Raw genomic sequence first — 18388 nt, 5'->3', positions numbered from 1 at the left:
GTGAGGACACAGGTTCGATCCCTGGTCTTGCTCAGTGGGTTAAGGATCCGGCGTTGCTGTGACCTGTGCTGTAGGCCGGCAGCCACAGCTCTGATTTGACCCCTAGCCTGGGAACGTCCATAGGCTGTGGGTGCTTTAAAAAGCAAACAAAACAAAACGAAATAACTGGTTATAATTGACTAAACTGATTTCATGATTCACGTGGTTTGAAAAACCGTTTTAATAAAATATGGGCCAGATATCAGGGTGTGGATCTTCAGCGGATGTGAGGGAAGTAGGGCTAGGCCTTTGTGCTTGCCAAAAAAACAGCAGAGCGTATGAGAGTATATACACAAATTACAATCATGTAAAATACAGATAAGGACATTAAAAAATGTCAAAGTGAATATAGAGTGATACAATATTTAATATTCTTTTTAAACTGTAAATCACTTAAATTCACAATAAAAAATTATCATTTTTTTAAAAAGTCTGTTTTCCTGCGTAAAGGTCATAAAAAAGAAAGGGCATCTTTTAGGATACTCTGGGGTACCTTAATAACTAAAGGTTTTTTTTCTTTTTTTTCAGATTTTTAAAAAGATTTTTATCATGAAAGTTTTTTCTGACACCCCAACTTACTTCAGATGCACCAGAGCTCTAATGTAGGAAAAAAAATTAACCCATGGTAAGAGAAAACACAGGTGAATTTTTCCTTTAATAATCTTGGAGAGGAGTTCCCATTGTGGCACAGCAAAAATGAATCCAGCTGGGAACCATGAGGTTGCGGGTTCGATCCCTAGCCTGGTTCAGTGGGTTAAGAATCTGGCATTGCCGTGAGCTGTGGTGTAGGTCGCAGACATGGCTTGGATCCAGAGTAGCTGTGGCTGTGGCCAGCATCTGTAGCTCCGATTAGACCCTTAGCCTGGGAACCTCCATGTGCTGCAGGTGCAGCCCTAAAAAGCAAAAATAAATAATAATAATAATAGCAATCTTGGAGTGTGGAGGAACTTTAAATGCGAATCACAAAACTGGATACCATAAGGGAAAAGATGCGTAAATTTGATTAAAGCTTAAAAGCTTCTCTCTTTTTTTGTCTTTTGTGGCCTACACCACAGCTACAGCAATGCCAGAGCCGCCTCTGCGATCTACACCACAACTCACGGTGACGCCAGATCCTTAACCCACTGAGCGAGGCCAGGGGCCCAACCTGCGTCCTCACGGTTACTGGTCAGATTCGTTTTTGCTCATCCATGACGGGAACTCCCTAAAAGCTTCTTCATGGAAATAAAAAAATAAAGACAAATGACAAACTGGGTAAAAATATTTGCAGAGTACCTGACAGAGCTAATTCCTTTAATTTATAAAGGGCTCAAATAAATCAACCAGAGTGGTAAATATGGAAAGGTGTATATATGGACAGGCAGTTCATACGGGGGGAACTGTAATAGACTGATAATCATAAAAAGCATATTCAACCTCACTAAAGGCCAAAGAAATACAAATCACAACAATATGTATTGTGCCTCAATTGGACTGTCAAAAATAACAAAACACGGATACTATTCTGGGTTGGTAAGGATGTGGGAAAAGAACACTTTTTTGATGGACATGTTCATCCATTTGTTTTGTTTTTGTTTTTTGTCTTTTTGCCATTGCTTGGGCCGTTCCCGCGGCATATGGAGGTTCCCAGGCTAGGGGTTGAATCAGAGCTATAGCTGCCAGCCTACACCACAGCTACAGCAACGCAGGATCCGAGCTGCGTCTGTGACCTACACCACAGCTCACGGCAACACCGGATCCTTAGCCCACTGAGCAAGGCCAAGGACCGAACCTCAACCTCGTGGCTAGTCGGATTCGTTAACCACTGAGCCACAACGGGAACTCCATGTTCATCCATTTGGAAGAGCACTTTAGCAATATCTATCAATACTGAAAATGCACAGAACATTTGAATCAATAATTTGATCCCATAAATAATAATAAAATACTTGCCAAAGTACACAAGTTATAAGTACAAGTATGTTTGTTGTGAGATTGTCTTAACTGAAAATATTGTGGAAATACCTGGATGTCCATTAATGGAAAAGGAAGCAAATATGTTACAGCACATCCTTATAACAGGATTCCGCTAAAATGCTACAGATCTCTATTTCTCGATATGGACAAAAGTCCAAATATGTTATGGTTGTTAAGAAAAAGGTAGAATGTCTGACAGGTCCTATTTTTTTTTTTTTTTTGTAAAAAACGAGGAAAATCAAGCAAAAATTATGTGTGTACTCGATGAGTTAGCAAAACAAGTCTAGAAGACCACACAGGGTTTTCTCTGAGTAGCAGTGCTAGGAAGGATTATCACCTTACATAGAATCATATTTTCGGAAAATTTAACACACACCATGTATTATAGGAAGAAAAATACTGGAGTTTCCGTTGTGATTCAGTGGGTTAAGAACTGGAGTAGTATCCATGAGGATGTGGGTTTGATCCCTGGCCCTGCTCAGTGGGTTAAGGATTCATCATTGCTGTGGCTGTGGTGCAGGCTGGCAGCTGTAGCTCCTATTCAACCCCTAGTCTGGAAACTTCCATATGCAACAACTGTGGCCCTAAAAAAGAAGAAGAAAAGTATCATATACACATAAAAACACTATGTAGTAAATATATTACATACACATAATACATAGTATTATATATACACAATGGGCAGAGGTAAAGTAACTGGGTCATTTATGACAAGGTTTAAGGCTCCTGTCCGGAACACAGTTCAGGCTCTCTGCATTAGAGTGCCCCTTTCCCCTGACTCTGCCTGAGTGCTTCCCCCTCAGGTCACTGGGAGCTGCTGGCTGGCGGTCCTGGAGCTCTGAGCTCTCTTTGTCCTGGACACTCACAGCCAGGCTCCCCTCAGCTACTGCCTCTCTCCTGACAGCACTTCTCAGGTCATCTCATTTGTTTCCTATTTGTCCAATGTCTTAGTGATGGGGGGTGGGTAGAAGAGGGGAGTCCCTCATCAAATGTGGGAGACAGAGGCTGAGGACCTGGCCCCCCTTCCCTCTGGATCCTCCAGATCCTACTTCCTGGTGTCTGATCTGCAGAGGCTTTTTTTTTTTTTTTTTTTTTTTTTTTTTTTTAGGGGCTGCACTCGTGGCATATGGAAGTTCCCAGGCTAGTGCTGAAACAGAGATGCAGCTGCCATCCTACACCACGACTCAGAGCAACACAGGATCCTTAACCCACTGAGTCCGGCCAGGTATCAAACCCGAGACCTCATGGATAGCAGTCGGGGTCTTAACCAGCTGAGCCACAATGGGAACTCCCCCAACAGGCTTAAAGCCCTGGTTTCCAAACTGCAGACCACACAGGCATCATTTCAATGAGTCGAGGCCAGTGTTTTCAAAAACTAAAATAGAGTTCCCTTGTGGCTCAGTGGGTTAAGGTTCTGATTGTCACTGCTGTGGCTCTGGGTTACAGCCGTGGTGCAAGTCCCATCCCTAGCCCCAGGACCTTCCACATGCCACAAGCTCAGCCAAACAAACTGAAATAGAACAGAAAGGAAAAGAGCTGTGTCACAGTCAAAACGTCTGAAAAACATAAAGTGATTAAGAATGGTCTTGAGACAGCAGCCCAGCCAGAAGGCCCCAGACCCTTTCCAATTCTAGGCTCTTTCTCCCCAAACCAAACCAACAAACCAGAAAGAATGATTAAAAAGGAGAATAGGACTCTGACCCCTCACGGTGACCAGGTCACTCCTGACGGAATCAGAGATCTCCACGCGGGTCCCAAATATGACATTAGCTTGACAGGAGAATAATATAACACGGTCTTGTTCCTCGACTGTGAACTCCAGCGTCACAGAATTCTGGTTGTTAGCAGTTTTTTCTCTTCTTTGCTTGACGTCTCTTACATTTAGTTCGAATTTTTCAATTATGAAATGTACTGGAGGTTTTTCCTCTGGGACAGAACAAGTGACCTTCACGACTCCACCTTCGATCACCTCCTTCTTGTCCAGTGTCACCCTGGGATTGGACACTCCTTTGGGGAAGAAACAGTCCATTAGTATGTTTGTTCTATGGCATGAGCCTCCCTCGGGTGAGTCACGGCGGTTGCCCCAAACGAGGCTCCTTTGATTTATTCCTGGAACTTCGGTGCTACCACCGGGTAATTATCGAGCATGTATGTGCCCAGCACTGAGGCAGGTACTTTGGAAAACATCAAATAGGTTTAAGATGCAGTTGGTGCTTTCAACGTTTAATTCGATAAATTAAAACAAAACAGCTGGTATTTATTGGTATTACTGTGATTGTTGTTACAATTATTGAATGCCAACCACAAGCTAAGATGGACTTTATTTTTTATTTATATATATATATTTTTTTGGTAGTTTCCATGGAATGGGGAAGTTCTGGGCTGCCACAGCAGTGGCCTGAGCCACAGCAGTGACAACAACAGATCCTTAACTGCTAGGCCGCCAGGGAACTCCAGGATTGACTTTTTTTCTTTTTTTTTAATTTTTGCTTTTTAGCGCTGCACCTGCTGCATGTGCAAGTTCCCAGGCTAGGGGTCGAATCAGATCTGCAGCTGCTGGCCTACGCCACAGCCACAGCAACACCAGATCTGAGCCTCATCTGCAACCTACACCACAGCTCATAGCAACACCAGATACTTAACCCACGGAGCGAGGCCAGGGATCAACCTGTGTCCTCATGGATACTCGTTGGGTTCTTAACCTGCTGAGCCACAACAGGAACTCCCAGGATTGACTTTATATCCATGAACCCATTTTGTAATTCTCATAACAAGCCTCTTGGGTGGGCATGAAAGAGAAATTTATGTCCATTTTACAGATGAAGAAGGTGAGAGGTTCGAGGCTCATCCAAAAGCTCATAGCTGTCAAGCCCCAGAGCTGAGATTCAACTCCAGGTCTGTCTGACTTTGGCGCTAGAAGGTATGGGGTTGTGGGAAAGGAGGGATGCGTGGCCTCCCCGTTCAAAAAAGGAAGCTGAAAATAACCTAGCATTTAGGTGTGTCACAGAGACAGTGAGTGACAGAGCAGTCAGGAAAGGAGGAGGCCTTCTTTGCCTGGGGATCAGAGAACGTTCTGGAAAGGAACAGGGCCTGGGAGGAATCTTGGAAGAGAGCCGTTATTCGGGCAGATGAAGTGGGATGCGGGCCAAGGACAGGCATTTCACCCTAAACCTTCCTCTTCCTGGATGTGTCACCTTACCCAGTCACTTATGACACATCAATGTCTTTTTTCTCTTTTTTTGACCCACCCAGGTCAGAGGCAGAGGGCTTCCTCTTGGGAAGCTGTATTCTCACCACCACCATTACTTCTGGTGGCAGCTCTTAGTGAAGGCATGCCCCTGCTTCACACCAGCTCCCCAAGGGAAGGGATCCTGTCTTACTCATGGCTGGGTCCTCCGCCTGGCTCAGAGTGGGGACTTGATTAACGAAGGAAGGAGCTGCCTTTTGTCCATCTCAAAGACCTGGCATAATAATCCAGAGTTAGAGAGGGCAGCTTTGCAGTCAGGAGACCGTAGTTCTAACCCGGGCGTTGACTTTGATGTGTCCGTGCCACTCAACCTGGCTGAGCCTCAGCGTCCACACCCGTAAATGGGAGGAAGCATGTTTATTTCCCAGTGCTATTGCTGGTCTAAAATGAAATACACAAAGCACTTAGAACCGTTTGTCTCACGAGGACCTGGTAGGTGGTAGCTCTTATTACTGGAAGTAACACAGTAGGAATCACTGTACTGATCACTAGAGTGAGCTCAAAAAAATGCAGAAATGGAGTTCCCGCTGTGGCACAATGGGATTGGTGGAGTCTTGGGTGCGCTGGGATGAGGAGGGAAGGATTGATCCTTGGCCCCGCACGGTGTGTCAGGGATCTGGTGTTGCCGCAACCAGGTCATGACGGCGGCTGAGTTCTGATCCCTGGCCTGAGAACTCCAAATGCCCAAAAAAATGAAAAAAAAAAGCAAAAATGTCAGTTATGGCAACAGCTGTCAAGGAAGCACAGAGCTGAATTCACTACCTGGATCCATTAAATCATTCGAATCTGCCAGCACATTTCAACATACATTTCCCAAACCCTTAGCCTGCCAATCTTTCCTCATCACTAATGTAAGTGCTCTGATCTGTAGGCTCCTCCCCTGTCCTCAGTGGCGATGGAGAAGGGCTGGTCAGCATCCCTGTGGCTGTTGCCCATGGCGACACAAAGGATGTGCACAGGACACCCAGGGAGGAACTGGCCTGGAAGATGATGCTGTTATGGTCTCCTGTGCGAGCCTCAAAGTCCAATGGGAAGGTGGTCAGAGCTTGTATACTTCTGAAAGGGAAATGCCCCCAAACACTTGCCCACTGTCTCTTCCTGCTGGTTTGTGGAAAGGATTAATGTTTTCTAAGGACAGCCTGGCTGAGCACCTCACATATGACAGGCCATTCATTTATCCAATATTCGGTCACTAAGAAGGTGTCATCGTCTACCCATTTAATCCTCCAAACAAGCAACCTTCAAGGGTATGCAATTATCTTTAGAGACAGGAATGAAACCCTGTCTTTAAAGGTCGGGAATTTGACCAAGAGGTCCTCCGCTGGGATAGCAACCTCTTTCTCAGCCTCTGCTCTCTCTCTTATGCTACACCCCTTTTCTAGGCCCTGTGCTCCACATCGATATCAAGCAAACCCCCACACGACCTTCTATACCTGGACCCAGTGTCACTTCTCCCAGGAAGCCATCCCTAACTTCTCTAGGCAGGATTGTTTCTTCCCACCGCTGGGCTCCCAGGGCACGTGGATCACGTGACTACTGGACCACAATAATTTGTTTAAAGGTCTCTCCTCCCCACAGGACTGTGACTGCCTCCAGAGCTAGGACATGCCTGATGCATTCGTGTCTAGGACCTACTTTTTTCCTGACTTGCAGCCTTGGGACATGCTTCTTGAGGGAGTAAATCAATGAATGGATGGATGGATGGATGGATGGATGAATGGACGGATGGACAGAACTCCACGACCCAAATTTCCCTCAATGACATTTCTGTTTCTCCATCCTTCTATTTCAACTTGTTTTTCCAACTGTTTAGTTTATTCTGCAGTTATTTTTTGAGTGCCTATGAGCCACATTATTTTGTTTGAGATACAAAAACAGACAAAACACCATCTCTTTCCTCAGGACCTCAGGGTCCAGAAGCGCAGACCAATGTGTGAGAAAGTTGAAGTAGGGAGTGAGACAGTAACTGCCACTTATTTTAAACTTGTTATGTGCTGGAAATAACCCCAGGCTCTTTACCAACACAGTATCTTTTAATACTCTCTGTAACTCCCTGAGCTGGGGATTATTATTATTTTCATTTCATGATGAGCATTTTACTTTATTTCCTTTTTATTATTATTTTTTCTTTTTCAGCCACACCTACAGCATATAGAAGTTCCCAGGCCGGGGATCAAATCTGAGCTGCAGCTGCAATCTACGCCATGGCTGTGGCAATGCCAGACCCTTAACCCACTGCACCAGAGTGGGAACTCCTCGATGAGCATTTTAAAGTTTAAGAGAGGTTAAGGGCTTTGTCCAGATTGGAATCTTGGCAGAGTGACTATAGAATCTAATGTCAACACTCAGCCCCATGGCCTTTCTATCAATACTGGGGAGAGCAGAGGATGAATAAGAGGTGTAAGGACCCAGACCCTGGGGGAGATCAATTTTGTTTGGGAAAGTGTCTGAAAAGAGATCACGGGGTTGAGTGCGGAAGGAGAAGACGGTTCATGGGGAGATGAGGTGAAGCACGGAATTCCAGGGAGAGGGAACAGCATGTGCAAAGGCACGAAAGTGAGGAATAGCCGGGCATACTGGGAGCATGTCTAATGCCGCATTTTCAGGTTAGGAAAGTGTCAGGCAGGTGAGTGAGAAGGTGGGTCCAAGGCTCCTACTGTTGCCACTGCAGGGGTCAGTGCTCCATCTGCTGGAGCAGGTTCAATCCCAGGGTCTCACCTTCCACGACCACCTTGTACTCCGCAGTCGTCTTCTCCTTGTTGTTCAGAATCACAGTGCATTTGTATCTCCCTGAGTTATAGACCCGGGCTTCGGAAATGAAATAACTTTCTGTGTTCTTCGTGGAGGAGACGTTGTGAAACAGCACGTCATCCTTATAGAACAGCACCTGGTGCTGAGGCTTGACACTCGAGGTGGTGCTGACATCCACGATGCACTGCAGCGTGAGGTTCTCCCCATTATGCACCTCCTGCCCGGGCAGCATCTCCATGTGGATGCTGTTAATGGTGAAAGCTAGATGCCAAGAGAAGGAGAGCAGACACACGGATTATCTCAGAGACCCCATCACCAAGTCAGACTGGTATTGCCACACCCTATGCAAGACAGTGTCCCTCGGTCCCAGGTGAGCCACGACCGTGCATGGTGGGTCAAGCCTGAGGCAGTTGGTGCTAAGCTGCTCATTTTCCCACCATGACATGGAGGTAGCCTTTGGAGTGTTAACATGTGGCTTGCATCCCATGTTGCTGTGGCTGTGGCGTAGGCCGGCAGCTTACAGCTCTGATTCGACCCCTAGCCTGGAAACCTCCAGATGCTGTGGGTGCAGCCCTAAAAAGACAAAACAAATAAATAAAAGAAAGAAAGAAAGAAAGAAAATGGGGTTGTTTCAAGATTTACAGAAGAGGAGCAGGATAGCACCCAGTGCACACAGAAATTGCTTAATAAACAACAGCTACCACTGTTCTCAAATTGAAAGGTGGTGCCTAGGAAATTTCGTCCTCCACTGCCCCCCTCAACCAAATTAGCACAGTCTCAGCTGATGTTTTCTATGTGATGAACTGAAAAGCCTCACCAGATGGGTGAGAACTTGAAACCACTTTTTCTTTTTTAGGGCCACACCCACAGCACATGGAGGTTCCCAGGCTAGGGGTCGAATCAGATCTGCAGCTGCTGGCCTACGCCACAGCCACAGCAACACCAGATCTGAGCCTCATCTGCAACCTACACCACAGCTCATGGCAATGCCGGATCCTTAACCCACTGAGCGAGGCCAGGGATTGAACCTGCCTCCTAGTTGGATTCGTTTCCACTGTGTCATGAAGGGAACTCCTGCTTTGTTTTGTTTTTTTTAATTAACCTCCTCTTGCCCTTTTTTTTTTTTTTTTGGCTTTGCCCATGGTATGTGGAAGTTCCTGGGCCAGGAACTTGGGCCACAGCAGCAATCCAAGTTGCCAAGTTGCTGCAGCAACAATGCCAGATCCTTAACCTGCTCTGCCACAAGATAATTCCTTGCTTCCCTTTTTGCTTTGACTTTGAAGAAGTATAAACCCTAAATTTCACCTCTAGCAACCTTTGGGATGTATTTTTTGGTGTGCTAAAAGAACCCCGGTTTTGTCTGCCTTTATTTTCCACTCACTCTTATTTCCTCTGGTATTTTGTCCTATTGAATAATAATACATAATTTTTATAACTGGTCCCAAATCACTTTACAAACAAATGCAGCTACTGGCAAAAAAATCTTTCCCAGTTTTTTCATAAATCAAATCTTTTTGCGATAACTTGGATTGAACTTGTCCATAACACATCTCAGGCTTTAAAATGAATACAACAGTCCATCCCTGTGGCTTTTTTTCTGAGCAATTAGTTCAACAACAAAATAAAAACGCATCTGATTAGTCATGAGAAGAAACAAGGTGAGTATATAAATTGAAGTTATTTCTTGCAGTATTATTCTTCAGAACTTCCTTTTATGTCTTTCTCTATTCCTTATTTTCTCCTGGTTTGAGGGACCTGCTGGGTGAGCTCTCAGAACAGAAGTTTCTCTGAACCATGTTTAATTTCCCATCAGTTAATACGTTCCCTTCCCAGGTAGGAACAGGCAGGTCTCCCTGCCCCTTTACTACTTCCTCCTTCATTTTAAGCCATGCTGTTTAGGAGAGTGATTCTTTTTTTTTTTTTCCCCCAGGGCCACAGGTGCCACATATGGAGGTTCCCAGGCTAGGGGTGGAATCGGCATAACAGCTGTCGGCCTACGCCACAGCCACAGCAATGCCAGATCTGAGCTGAGTCTGAGAGCTACGCCACAGCTCACGACAACACCAGATCCTTAACCCACGGAGCGAGGCCAGGGATAGAACCCATGTCCTCATGAATACTAGTTGGGTTTGTTAACACTGAGCCACGACGGAACTCCTAGTACAGTGATTCTATCAGGAGATCGTAGAGAGCAGAAGGTAGGTGCAGAGCCAGACTCACACTGCCCACAGTCCCATCTCTGCTCACAAACTGTGTGGCTTTTGGTAAGTTACTGAGCTTCTCTGAGCCTCAGTTTCTTTATCCATACAATGGACATAATGATAGCAAGCGCAAATGAGAATCTGAGTTTTAGTCCCTGAAGCATGAATTAATTCCTGCACAGATGGGAGTTTCCGTGGTAGAGCAGCAGAAACAGTATCCATGAGGATGCAGGTTTGATCCCTGGCCTTGCTCAGTGGGTTAAGGATCTGGCATTACCATGATCTGTGGTGTAGGCCACAGACTCGGCTTGGATCTGGTGTTGCTGTGGCTGTGTCTGTGGCTGGGGGCTACAGTTCTGATTGGACCCTTAGCCTAGAAACCTCCACATGCCGTGGGTGTGGCCCTAAAAAAACAAAAAAAGAAAAGAAATCCCTGCACAGATGAAGTGTTTGCAGAATGTTAGCTAGATTCTGTCAGTCACAAGTATAAAACCAACTCTTGAGTCTCGAGGTCTCTAAAGCTTTTTGTGGGGGGAGGGGGAACACCCATGGCATGAAGAAGTTCTCAGGCCAGGGATCAAACCTGCACCACAGCAGTGACAACGCCAGATCTGTAACTCGCTAAGCCATCAAGGAACTCATCTAAAGCTCTTCCCCCCACCCGTCTTTTTCGTCTTTTCTAGGGCCACACCCTTGGCATATGGAGGTTCCCAGGCTAGGGGTCGAATCGGAGCTGTAGCCACGGGCCTATGCCAGAGCCACAGCAACACGGGATACAAGCTGCATCTTACACCACAGCTCATGGCAACGCCGGATCCTTAACCCACTGAGCAAGGCCAGGGATCGAACCTGCAGCCTCATGGTTCCTAGTCAGATTCGTTAACCACTGCGCCACTTGGGAACTCCCTAAAGCTCTTTTTTGAATCCATTTTTCTAGTGATTTTTTTCAGAAGAAAATTTCTCTCTCTTTTTTTTTTTCAATTTTTCAGGTGAATTATAACAACTTCTCTAGGCCCCTGGTGTTGGTCATCCCACCGTATCAGACTGCTTTAACTGTCATCATCCTGAATGAAACGCACACCTGGGACTGGTACTTAACCCCTCCAGGTACCACTTCTCCCCCGATAAAGTAGAAACGCTAATACTTGCCTTCCCTAGTATTTCAGCCTTGAGTGACGACTGAAGCAAGGTGCCCGAGAGCATGAAGGGAGACAGTCTGAATCGCCCAGTGCCTGGGTCCTGACTGACATCCCCTTCCCCCGTCCTTAGCCCCATTTGTTCGGTAGACATTTAAGGGGGCTTCTCCGTGCCAGGCACTGCACCCCATACCGGGGATGCAGAGAAGGAGGGACTGGCAGAGTTTCGGCCTACCTGGAGCCCACGGCCTGCATTTCCCAATTCCTCCCTTATCCAGGCCTTCCAGCGTCAGCGCCAGCCCTGCCTGGGGCTCCTACTGGCCAGTCCTACTTCATTTCCTTTTGGTAGGAGCTCGACCACTATTTAACAATTTTAAAGCAAACGTGGCTGAAGTTCTGGGTTGCGGTTTTGTAGAGAGGATGCTATTCACTAACACAAGGCCCTTCTGCTACCTTGTTTTTCTAAGCAACCCTAACACACATCTGCTTAATAAATTAACCTAACTGTCTCACTGATGGGAACCTCCTACTTCCACTGCAGGAGACATGGAAGAATAAAGGCAGGCAGGACAGAAGGGGGAAAAGCATTTTAAGGTGCAGATCCCAACTCTTCAACTTAACCTCACTGACTTGATGCAACAGAAGAGCAGCATAGATGTTATCGCCAAGACCATCACCTCCACCACAACCCTTACAGTATCCAGCCTTCGAGGTGGCCCCCATGAGCCTCGTCTTCTGATATCATGGCCACATGTGGTTGCCTCCCACAGCAGGCCGGGGTTTGGCTAATGAGCAACAGTACTGCAGAAGGGCTAGTAGGTCACTTTTGAAACTAGTCTATAAAAGACACTGGAACTTTCATCTTGGCCATTCTTTCCTCTTCTGGGATCACTCACTCTGGATAAAGCCAGCTGCCGTGTCATGAGCTTCCCCTTGGGGAGGGCCACATGGCGAGGAAGAGCCTCCAGTGTGGGCTTACAAGCAGATCCCCCTTGGAGTTCCCTTGTGGCACAGTGGGTTAAGGATCTGGAGTTGTCACTGCAGCAGCTCAGGTTGCTGCTAGGGCATGGGTTCGATGCCTATTCAGGGAACTTCCACATGCTGCAGGCATGCCCAATAAAGGGAAAAACAGAAAAGAGAGAGCAGGTCCCCCAGATAACTGTAACCTGACCAACACTTTTTCTGCGGTCTCCTGACAAAACCTGAGTCAGAGCCATTCAACTAAGCCATCCCAGGTTCCTGACCCTCAGAACTTGTGTGAGATAATACATTGTTACCCTAAGCCACTAAATTTTGGGATAATTTGTTAAGCAGCAATAGATAACAAATACACCACCCCACCAATCTTCAAAAATCTCTACCTGATTAATAAACTTTCCAGGGACAGCCAACCTGGATTATTGCGGGTAGGTCTCACAATAGAGTGAGTATTATAGTCTGGCCTCCTGGAGGTTCACAGATGGGTGTTAGGGGGCCCATGAAGCACTTCTCTTTTTTTTTATTTTTTATTTTTTGCTTTTTAGGGCTGCACCTGCACCACTTCTGATTATATGCAAATGTGCACTTTCTGGAAAGAGGACCCAAAAAGTTCAGAACTATAATGGAAGGACAGAGTCGTAGAACGGCCTAAAGAAGTCAGATATTTTCAACCTGGAGATGAAGGCTGATGGAGAAGAATCAAAGTAACAAGGTCTCCATAGCACAGATTAGGCACCCAGGGACCACAGCGCCACATCCCCAAACCCTAAAACAAAGGGAGAGACTTCCCTCTACTTCAGGCCACCAGCCAGCGGATGCTGATGCTCCAGGGAAGATGAGGCAGCATGAATCAGCCAGTGCCTCAACCTGGAAATGACTCAGAAGGGGGTCAGGGGTGGATAGAGAAGGAGAAGCCGCCCCGCATTGTCAGGAAAGTACAAGGAGCCGCAAAGTGTGAAGTCCCTGATGAACTTTGGTGGTGCTTGGCATGGAGTGTGAGGACCCAGCTCCTTTGAATCTCAAGCACCTTCAAATTCGGTTCAAGTCTCCATCAATAAGACATGTCTCAAGCACCTGTGCCACGTGCTGGGCTTACAAGGTGAATGGGAAATCACTCCTGCTGTCTTAGACGGAGAAGGCTGGCGGGGGCCCAGAGCGCTGAGTACAATGATGTGAGCACCGGGAGGAAGGGTTGCTCAGCAGAGGCCAAGGAATGTCTGAGGAAGTAACCCCTGAAATGAGCGTTGGACCAGGACAGGAAGGGGTGGTGGGGTGCTCAGGGCGGGAGAACAGCATGTACCAGGGCACAAGGGCATAAGAAATCAAGGCATCCTGAGCCCAGGCAGTTAGAAGGTCCAGAGTGTGGGGTTGGAGGGGCCAGGGGGCCAGGTAGGAGGGGCCAGAACGGAGACTGGGCCCTGTCCTGTTGGTCTTGGGGGCTGGCAACAGGATGGCCCTGGAGCGTTAGAAAGATCAGTGTGGGCTGGAGGGAGAGACAGGAGGCCTCTAACAACCCGGGTGATGGTTCGGGTGAAAGCTGACAGCGCCTGTGCTGGGGCAGATGCAGGGGGACTGAGGGGGAAGGGGGCGGATCTGAGAAGCATTTCGGAGTGCAAAAGGACTTATTTCTTGGGGTGAAGAAAATGTTCTGGAATTAGACAGTGGTGATGTTTGCACAATATTATGAATGTACCAAATGTCACTAAAAATAAAATTCCAATTCGTTATATGTATTTTACTTGTTTGATTGGATATAGGGATTGAGGCAAAGAGTGGAAGACAAGGGTCCTGGATTAGGAACCCAGGGCCATGTGGGTGCAGGGGACTCAAGGAGAGAATGTCAGAGAAAGATAAGGGTGGAGACAGTGCAGCTGTCTCGGTGCAGCTGGTTGGAGGGGCCTGGGGGACAACTAGGAGGAGGTGTCAACCATGGCCCGGCTGGTAGGAAGCCTGCTGGTCGGGTCGGGGGAGCAGCCAGGGGTCAAATGGACTGGAGGATGGGCATGCAGAGGTGGAGAGAAGGGGACGGAGCTCCAGAGGATCAGACCCTGGGTAAAGTCCAAGTCTCCCTGGTGGAAAAAAGGAGGGTTTGTCAGAAAGATGGGAGAACACCAGGGAAGAGGGTCCAGAGTAGGCCAAAGAAAGAGGCTTTGTGCAAAGGCACGACAGGGTCTGGAAAGCGAAAGGCTGGAAGCGCTCATGGCACTTGGCATCACCCCTTAGTGAGAGGATCCCAACGGCAGGGCGGTGTGGGGGCCAAGGCCAGACCTGCCACGGAGGGGAGACTGAGGAAGCAGAGGAGGTGATTATAAAGCAGGCCTCAGGGGAGTCCGACTGAGGAAGGGAGTGGAGAGATGGGGGACACATGATAAATGGAGGAGGATAGGTTGTCTGTGATTTTTCTTTTTCCTAAAACAACAAACAAGAGCTATCAATCATGTTTCCTGAAGGGAAGAGCCAGAAAGGGAGGGGTAGAGAGACTAACAAGGGGGTGGGGAGGAATAAATGACAGCGTGAGATCCTGGGGAGCGAGGCCAGGTATGGGCTCAGAGCCCGGGGGAGCAGGCTGGCCCTGCCCAGCCACGGGGCAGACCTGGCCTCGGAGGCCAGGAGGGAAGCCAGGAGGACGGGTGGGGAGGCAGATAAGCCTGAAGCAGGCAAGGCGGGAAGTGGAGGGAGTTGCTCAGACAACACTGTGTTCTAGGTGAGCAGGGAGCTGAGGTCATCTCCTGAGACCGGCGGCCGGGGTCGGGTGGGGGCCAGAGGGAAAGGGCCGGGAAGGGCCAGGGCTGACCAAGCACTTCCACGGGGAGCAGGCTGGCAGGTCAGGCCTGCCCAAAGGGGTCTTGTGTGGCCTAAGGGATGGGAGACCTGGGTGCCAGTCCCAGGTTGACCTGGGGCAAGTACCTTAAGTAAAGCAGGGTGGAGGCCTGAGGAAGCAGTAGGAGCCTCCCTACTCTGGGTCCTGCCTGCAGGTCTGAGCTCTTCCCCAAATGGACAAAGACCTTTCTCTAGGAAACCTGGGCAGGGAGCCACCGACTTCCCCCTGAGTGGGGATGAGATGGAGATTGGAGCAAGAGATGCAGAAGCCCAGAGGCAGCATGTTGGCAGGGTGTGGTCTGGACGACCGCAGGGGTATAGGGCTGGAATGGACAGAAACGGGGTGGTGTGGAAGCTATGAGGGAGGGGAGCCAGGACCTCGGTAAACCATTATGCAGGCGAGTCACCATTTTTATCTAATCTCATCTCTTACTGAATCTTATCACACTCATTTTACTGATTGGGAAAAAGACAAAGGCACAGAGTAACAATGGCTTTGCAAATTTGAGTCAGGCCTATGGCTCTAGGCTCCCGACAATCAATTAGCTTTTGGGGAGAGGTGGTCTGGCATCGATTGGCTTTTGGGGAAAGGTGGTTCTGGCACCAATGCCGTGATAACTGGCTCTTTTTGGATATATCGGTTGGTTGTTTCTTCTGAGGGGCAGAGACATTGTTAATCTGTTAGGATGATTATGACGATAACAGACAACCTTCCTCCTGGGGTTGCCATGGGGATCAAACATCCATGGAAGCACAGGGACACATGAGCAAGACACCCGGAGCAGAAGACCCATCAGGTGGCTTTGCTAAGTAGCCACACTGGCCCTCCTGTCCAGGAGCTACTGGTCCAAGCTTTGGTTCAACAAACCAGCATCATCCACATGCATCATCTCAAATAGCTCTGCAATTGTCTGCAACCCGTTCACCCTGATTCTTCACAAATGAGGCATCCTCTGACAAGGGGATCCTGTTCTGTGGGCTCCCCCTCCATTCAGCCCCCAGACACAGCCCTGTCCCCTCTTCACGTGGTCCCAGGTAAAGCAGAACGAAACCCACTTATCTTTTATTATTATTATTATTATTTGGTCTTTTTGCCTTTTCTTGAGCCACTCCCGCAGCATATGGAGGTTCCCAGGCTAGGGGTCTAAATCGGAGCTATAGCCACCAGCCTACACCAGAGCCACAGCAACACAGGATCCGAGCCATGTCTGTGACCCACACTACAGCTCACGGCAACGCCGGATCGTTAACCCACTGAGCAAGGGCAGGGACCGAACCCGCAACCTCATGGTTCCTAGTCGGATTCATGAACCACTGCGCCATGACAGGAACTCCCAAAACCCACTTATCTTAAAGATTCAAAATTAGCTCTAAAGTGGATGACAAGCCGATGGCAAAGACAAGTAGAAGCCCTCCTTCCCGCGCACAAGCACAACACACTACATTTGTCATCGTAGCCTCATGGGTCAATGGGAAATGATACCTCATCTGTGTTAGATCATTTAGAGGAAAAAAGTCATAACAACAATTTAAACTATGTTCTGACTTCATGGATCTAACCAACTGGCTGTATCTCATTTGTGAATAAAAACAATTAGGGGTAGGTCAGCATATGAAAATAAGAAATTATGGTACAACAAAAAATAAACGATGGAATCACTCGCTTTATCACGTTACCCCCAATCCCAACAAAGAGATGTTCACCCGGATCTAGAAAATGTATGCTACTTCTAGAAGATGTTGATTAAACCTTGGTTTTGTTGTAAAACCTTCTAAAAAACACAGGAGGGAACAGACTTCAGTTCTTAATTGGCGTATGTGTCTGAGTGGTTATAAACTTTAAACCCAAGCAATTTGATGTGAAGTTTAAGAGTCAGAGAAAGATGACATGGAGCTAGATAGGAATTTCACAACTTACAGTTTTCTTGACCCTCAAGGCTTGAACCTGGAAAAGACAGGAGAAAGACGTTGATTTCATGAGCGTCCCTTCTCACGCAGTTTAGGTGAGGTGGGAAGAGGGTGAAAACTCACAGAGCTGAAGTGTCAGCAGGACTCCCAGCCACATGTTGCCCCCTTGGGTCCACCTCAGCTGCATCCTCACAGCGAAGGCTCCAGGCACTTAGTTCTGCTTTCGGCCCATGCCCCGGGGGCGAGGGCCACTTCCCACGAGATGCAGATGAGAGAGCTGCCCTGTGAAGAGCGGAGACCCCTGCGGCGGCACGACGGCGGCGGGCGCTGCAGAGGGAGCGGCCGGGGCGCTGGTCAGGTAATGGCGGCCATGCTGGAAACCAGGAACAATGCCTGGGCTGGTCTAATATCTCCTCAGGAAATGACTGGCCTTCCTGAGGGGCCACTGAGCGCAGCTGCTTTGTTTAGTTGTTTTAGGCAAAAAAAAGGCACAAGTGACATTTTGCCTCAGCGCTCCTGACCCTCCTCCTCTCTCGCCTGGGTTGGGCAGGGTGAGAGGGTTCCTCCCTCTCCTCCAACTTCCCCCAAATTGCTTCTCTCCTTGGACACTCGGCAAAGCTGCCAGTCCTCTGGCCCCTCCAAGGGCTGGACCTCCTGCCTTTCCTGACAAGGGCATGGGGAGGGCTGACTTGTCCAGAAAATTCCAAGTTTTACAGGAGACCTTGTAACGGCTCCTCATTGACCTGCAGAGAATGCCAGTTTTGAACCCTTCAAAATCCAGCCCTGGCTTACCCTCTCCAGCCTGGTCTCTCGCGGCTTCCTTGCCTCTGCATTCGGGCTGCTAGAATTCATAGTTTCCAGGACCCATGTCTGTGCCTTTGCCAATGCATTCCCCTGCCTGGAGTATACCCTCCTCTCTTCTTTTCTGGCGAATTCCTACCCATTTATCATAACTCAGTTTAGGCATCAGTGCCCCCCCCGCCCCCGCCCCGTCTTCCCCACACTGAGCTGCCCTTCTTCTGGGCCCCTTCACCTCCCCAGTCTTCCTTTATCAAACATTTTCTTTTGGGAGTTGCTGTCGTGGCTCAGCCGTGGTAACAAACCCAACTAGGATCCATGAGGATGCGAGTTCGATCCTTGGCACCACTCAGTGGGTTAAGGATCTGGCGTGGCTGTGGCTGTGGTGGAGGCTGGCAGCTGTAGCTCTGATTATACCCCTAGCCTGGGAACCTCCATATGCTGTGGGTGTGCCCCCCACCAAAAAAAAAAAAAAAAAACACCAAACGAAAAAACCATTTTCTTTTCTTTCTCTTTTTTGGGGGGGAGAGGGGGCAGACCCACAGCATGTGGAA

At 48.2% G+C, this 18388-nt stretch overlaps 1 protein-coding gene across 4 annotated transcripts in view; it reads right to left on the bottom strand.

Annotated features, from left to right (window-relative positions):
- Positions 1–17549, bottom strand: part of PECAM1 (platelet and endothelial cell adhesion molecule 1) — a 55654-nt gene extending 38105 nt beyond the window's left edge. For 3 of the 4 annotated variants that reach the window (XM_013980836.2, XM_005668680.3, XM_013980837.2), the window contains exons 1-4: positions 17160–17549; positions 17047–17073; positions 7961–8254; positions 3697–4002 (exon numbers count right to left, since the gene is read on the bottom strand). In XM_013980836.2, coding sequence (XP_013836290.2) covers positions 3697–4002; positions 7961–8254; positions 17047–17073; positions 17160–17223 — 691 coding nt within the window. In that variant the 5' untranslated portion in view covers positions 17224–17549. 4 annotated transcript variants of the gene reach the window in all.

Source organism: Sus scrofa, chromosome 12 (genome assembly GCF_000003025.6).
Source record: "Sus scrofa isolate TJ Tabasco breed Duroc chromosome 12, Sscrofa11.1, whole genome shotgun sequence".
NCBI lineage: Eukaryota > Metazoa > Chordata > Mammalia > Artiodactyla > Suidae > Sus > Sus scrofa.
This window is presented reverse-complemented; position numbering and strand designations above follow the sequence as displayed.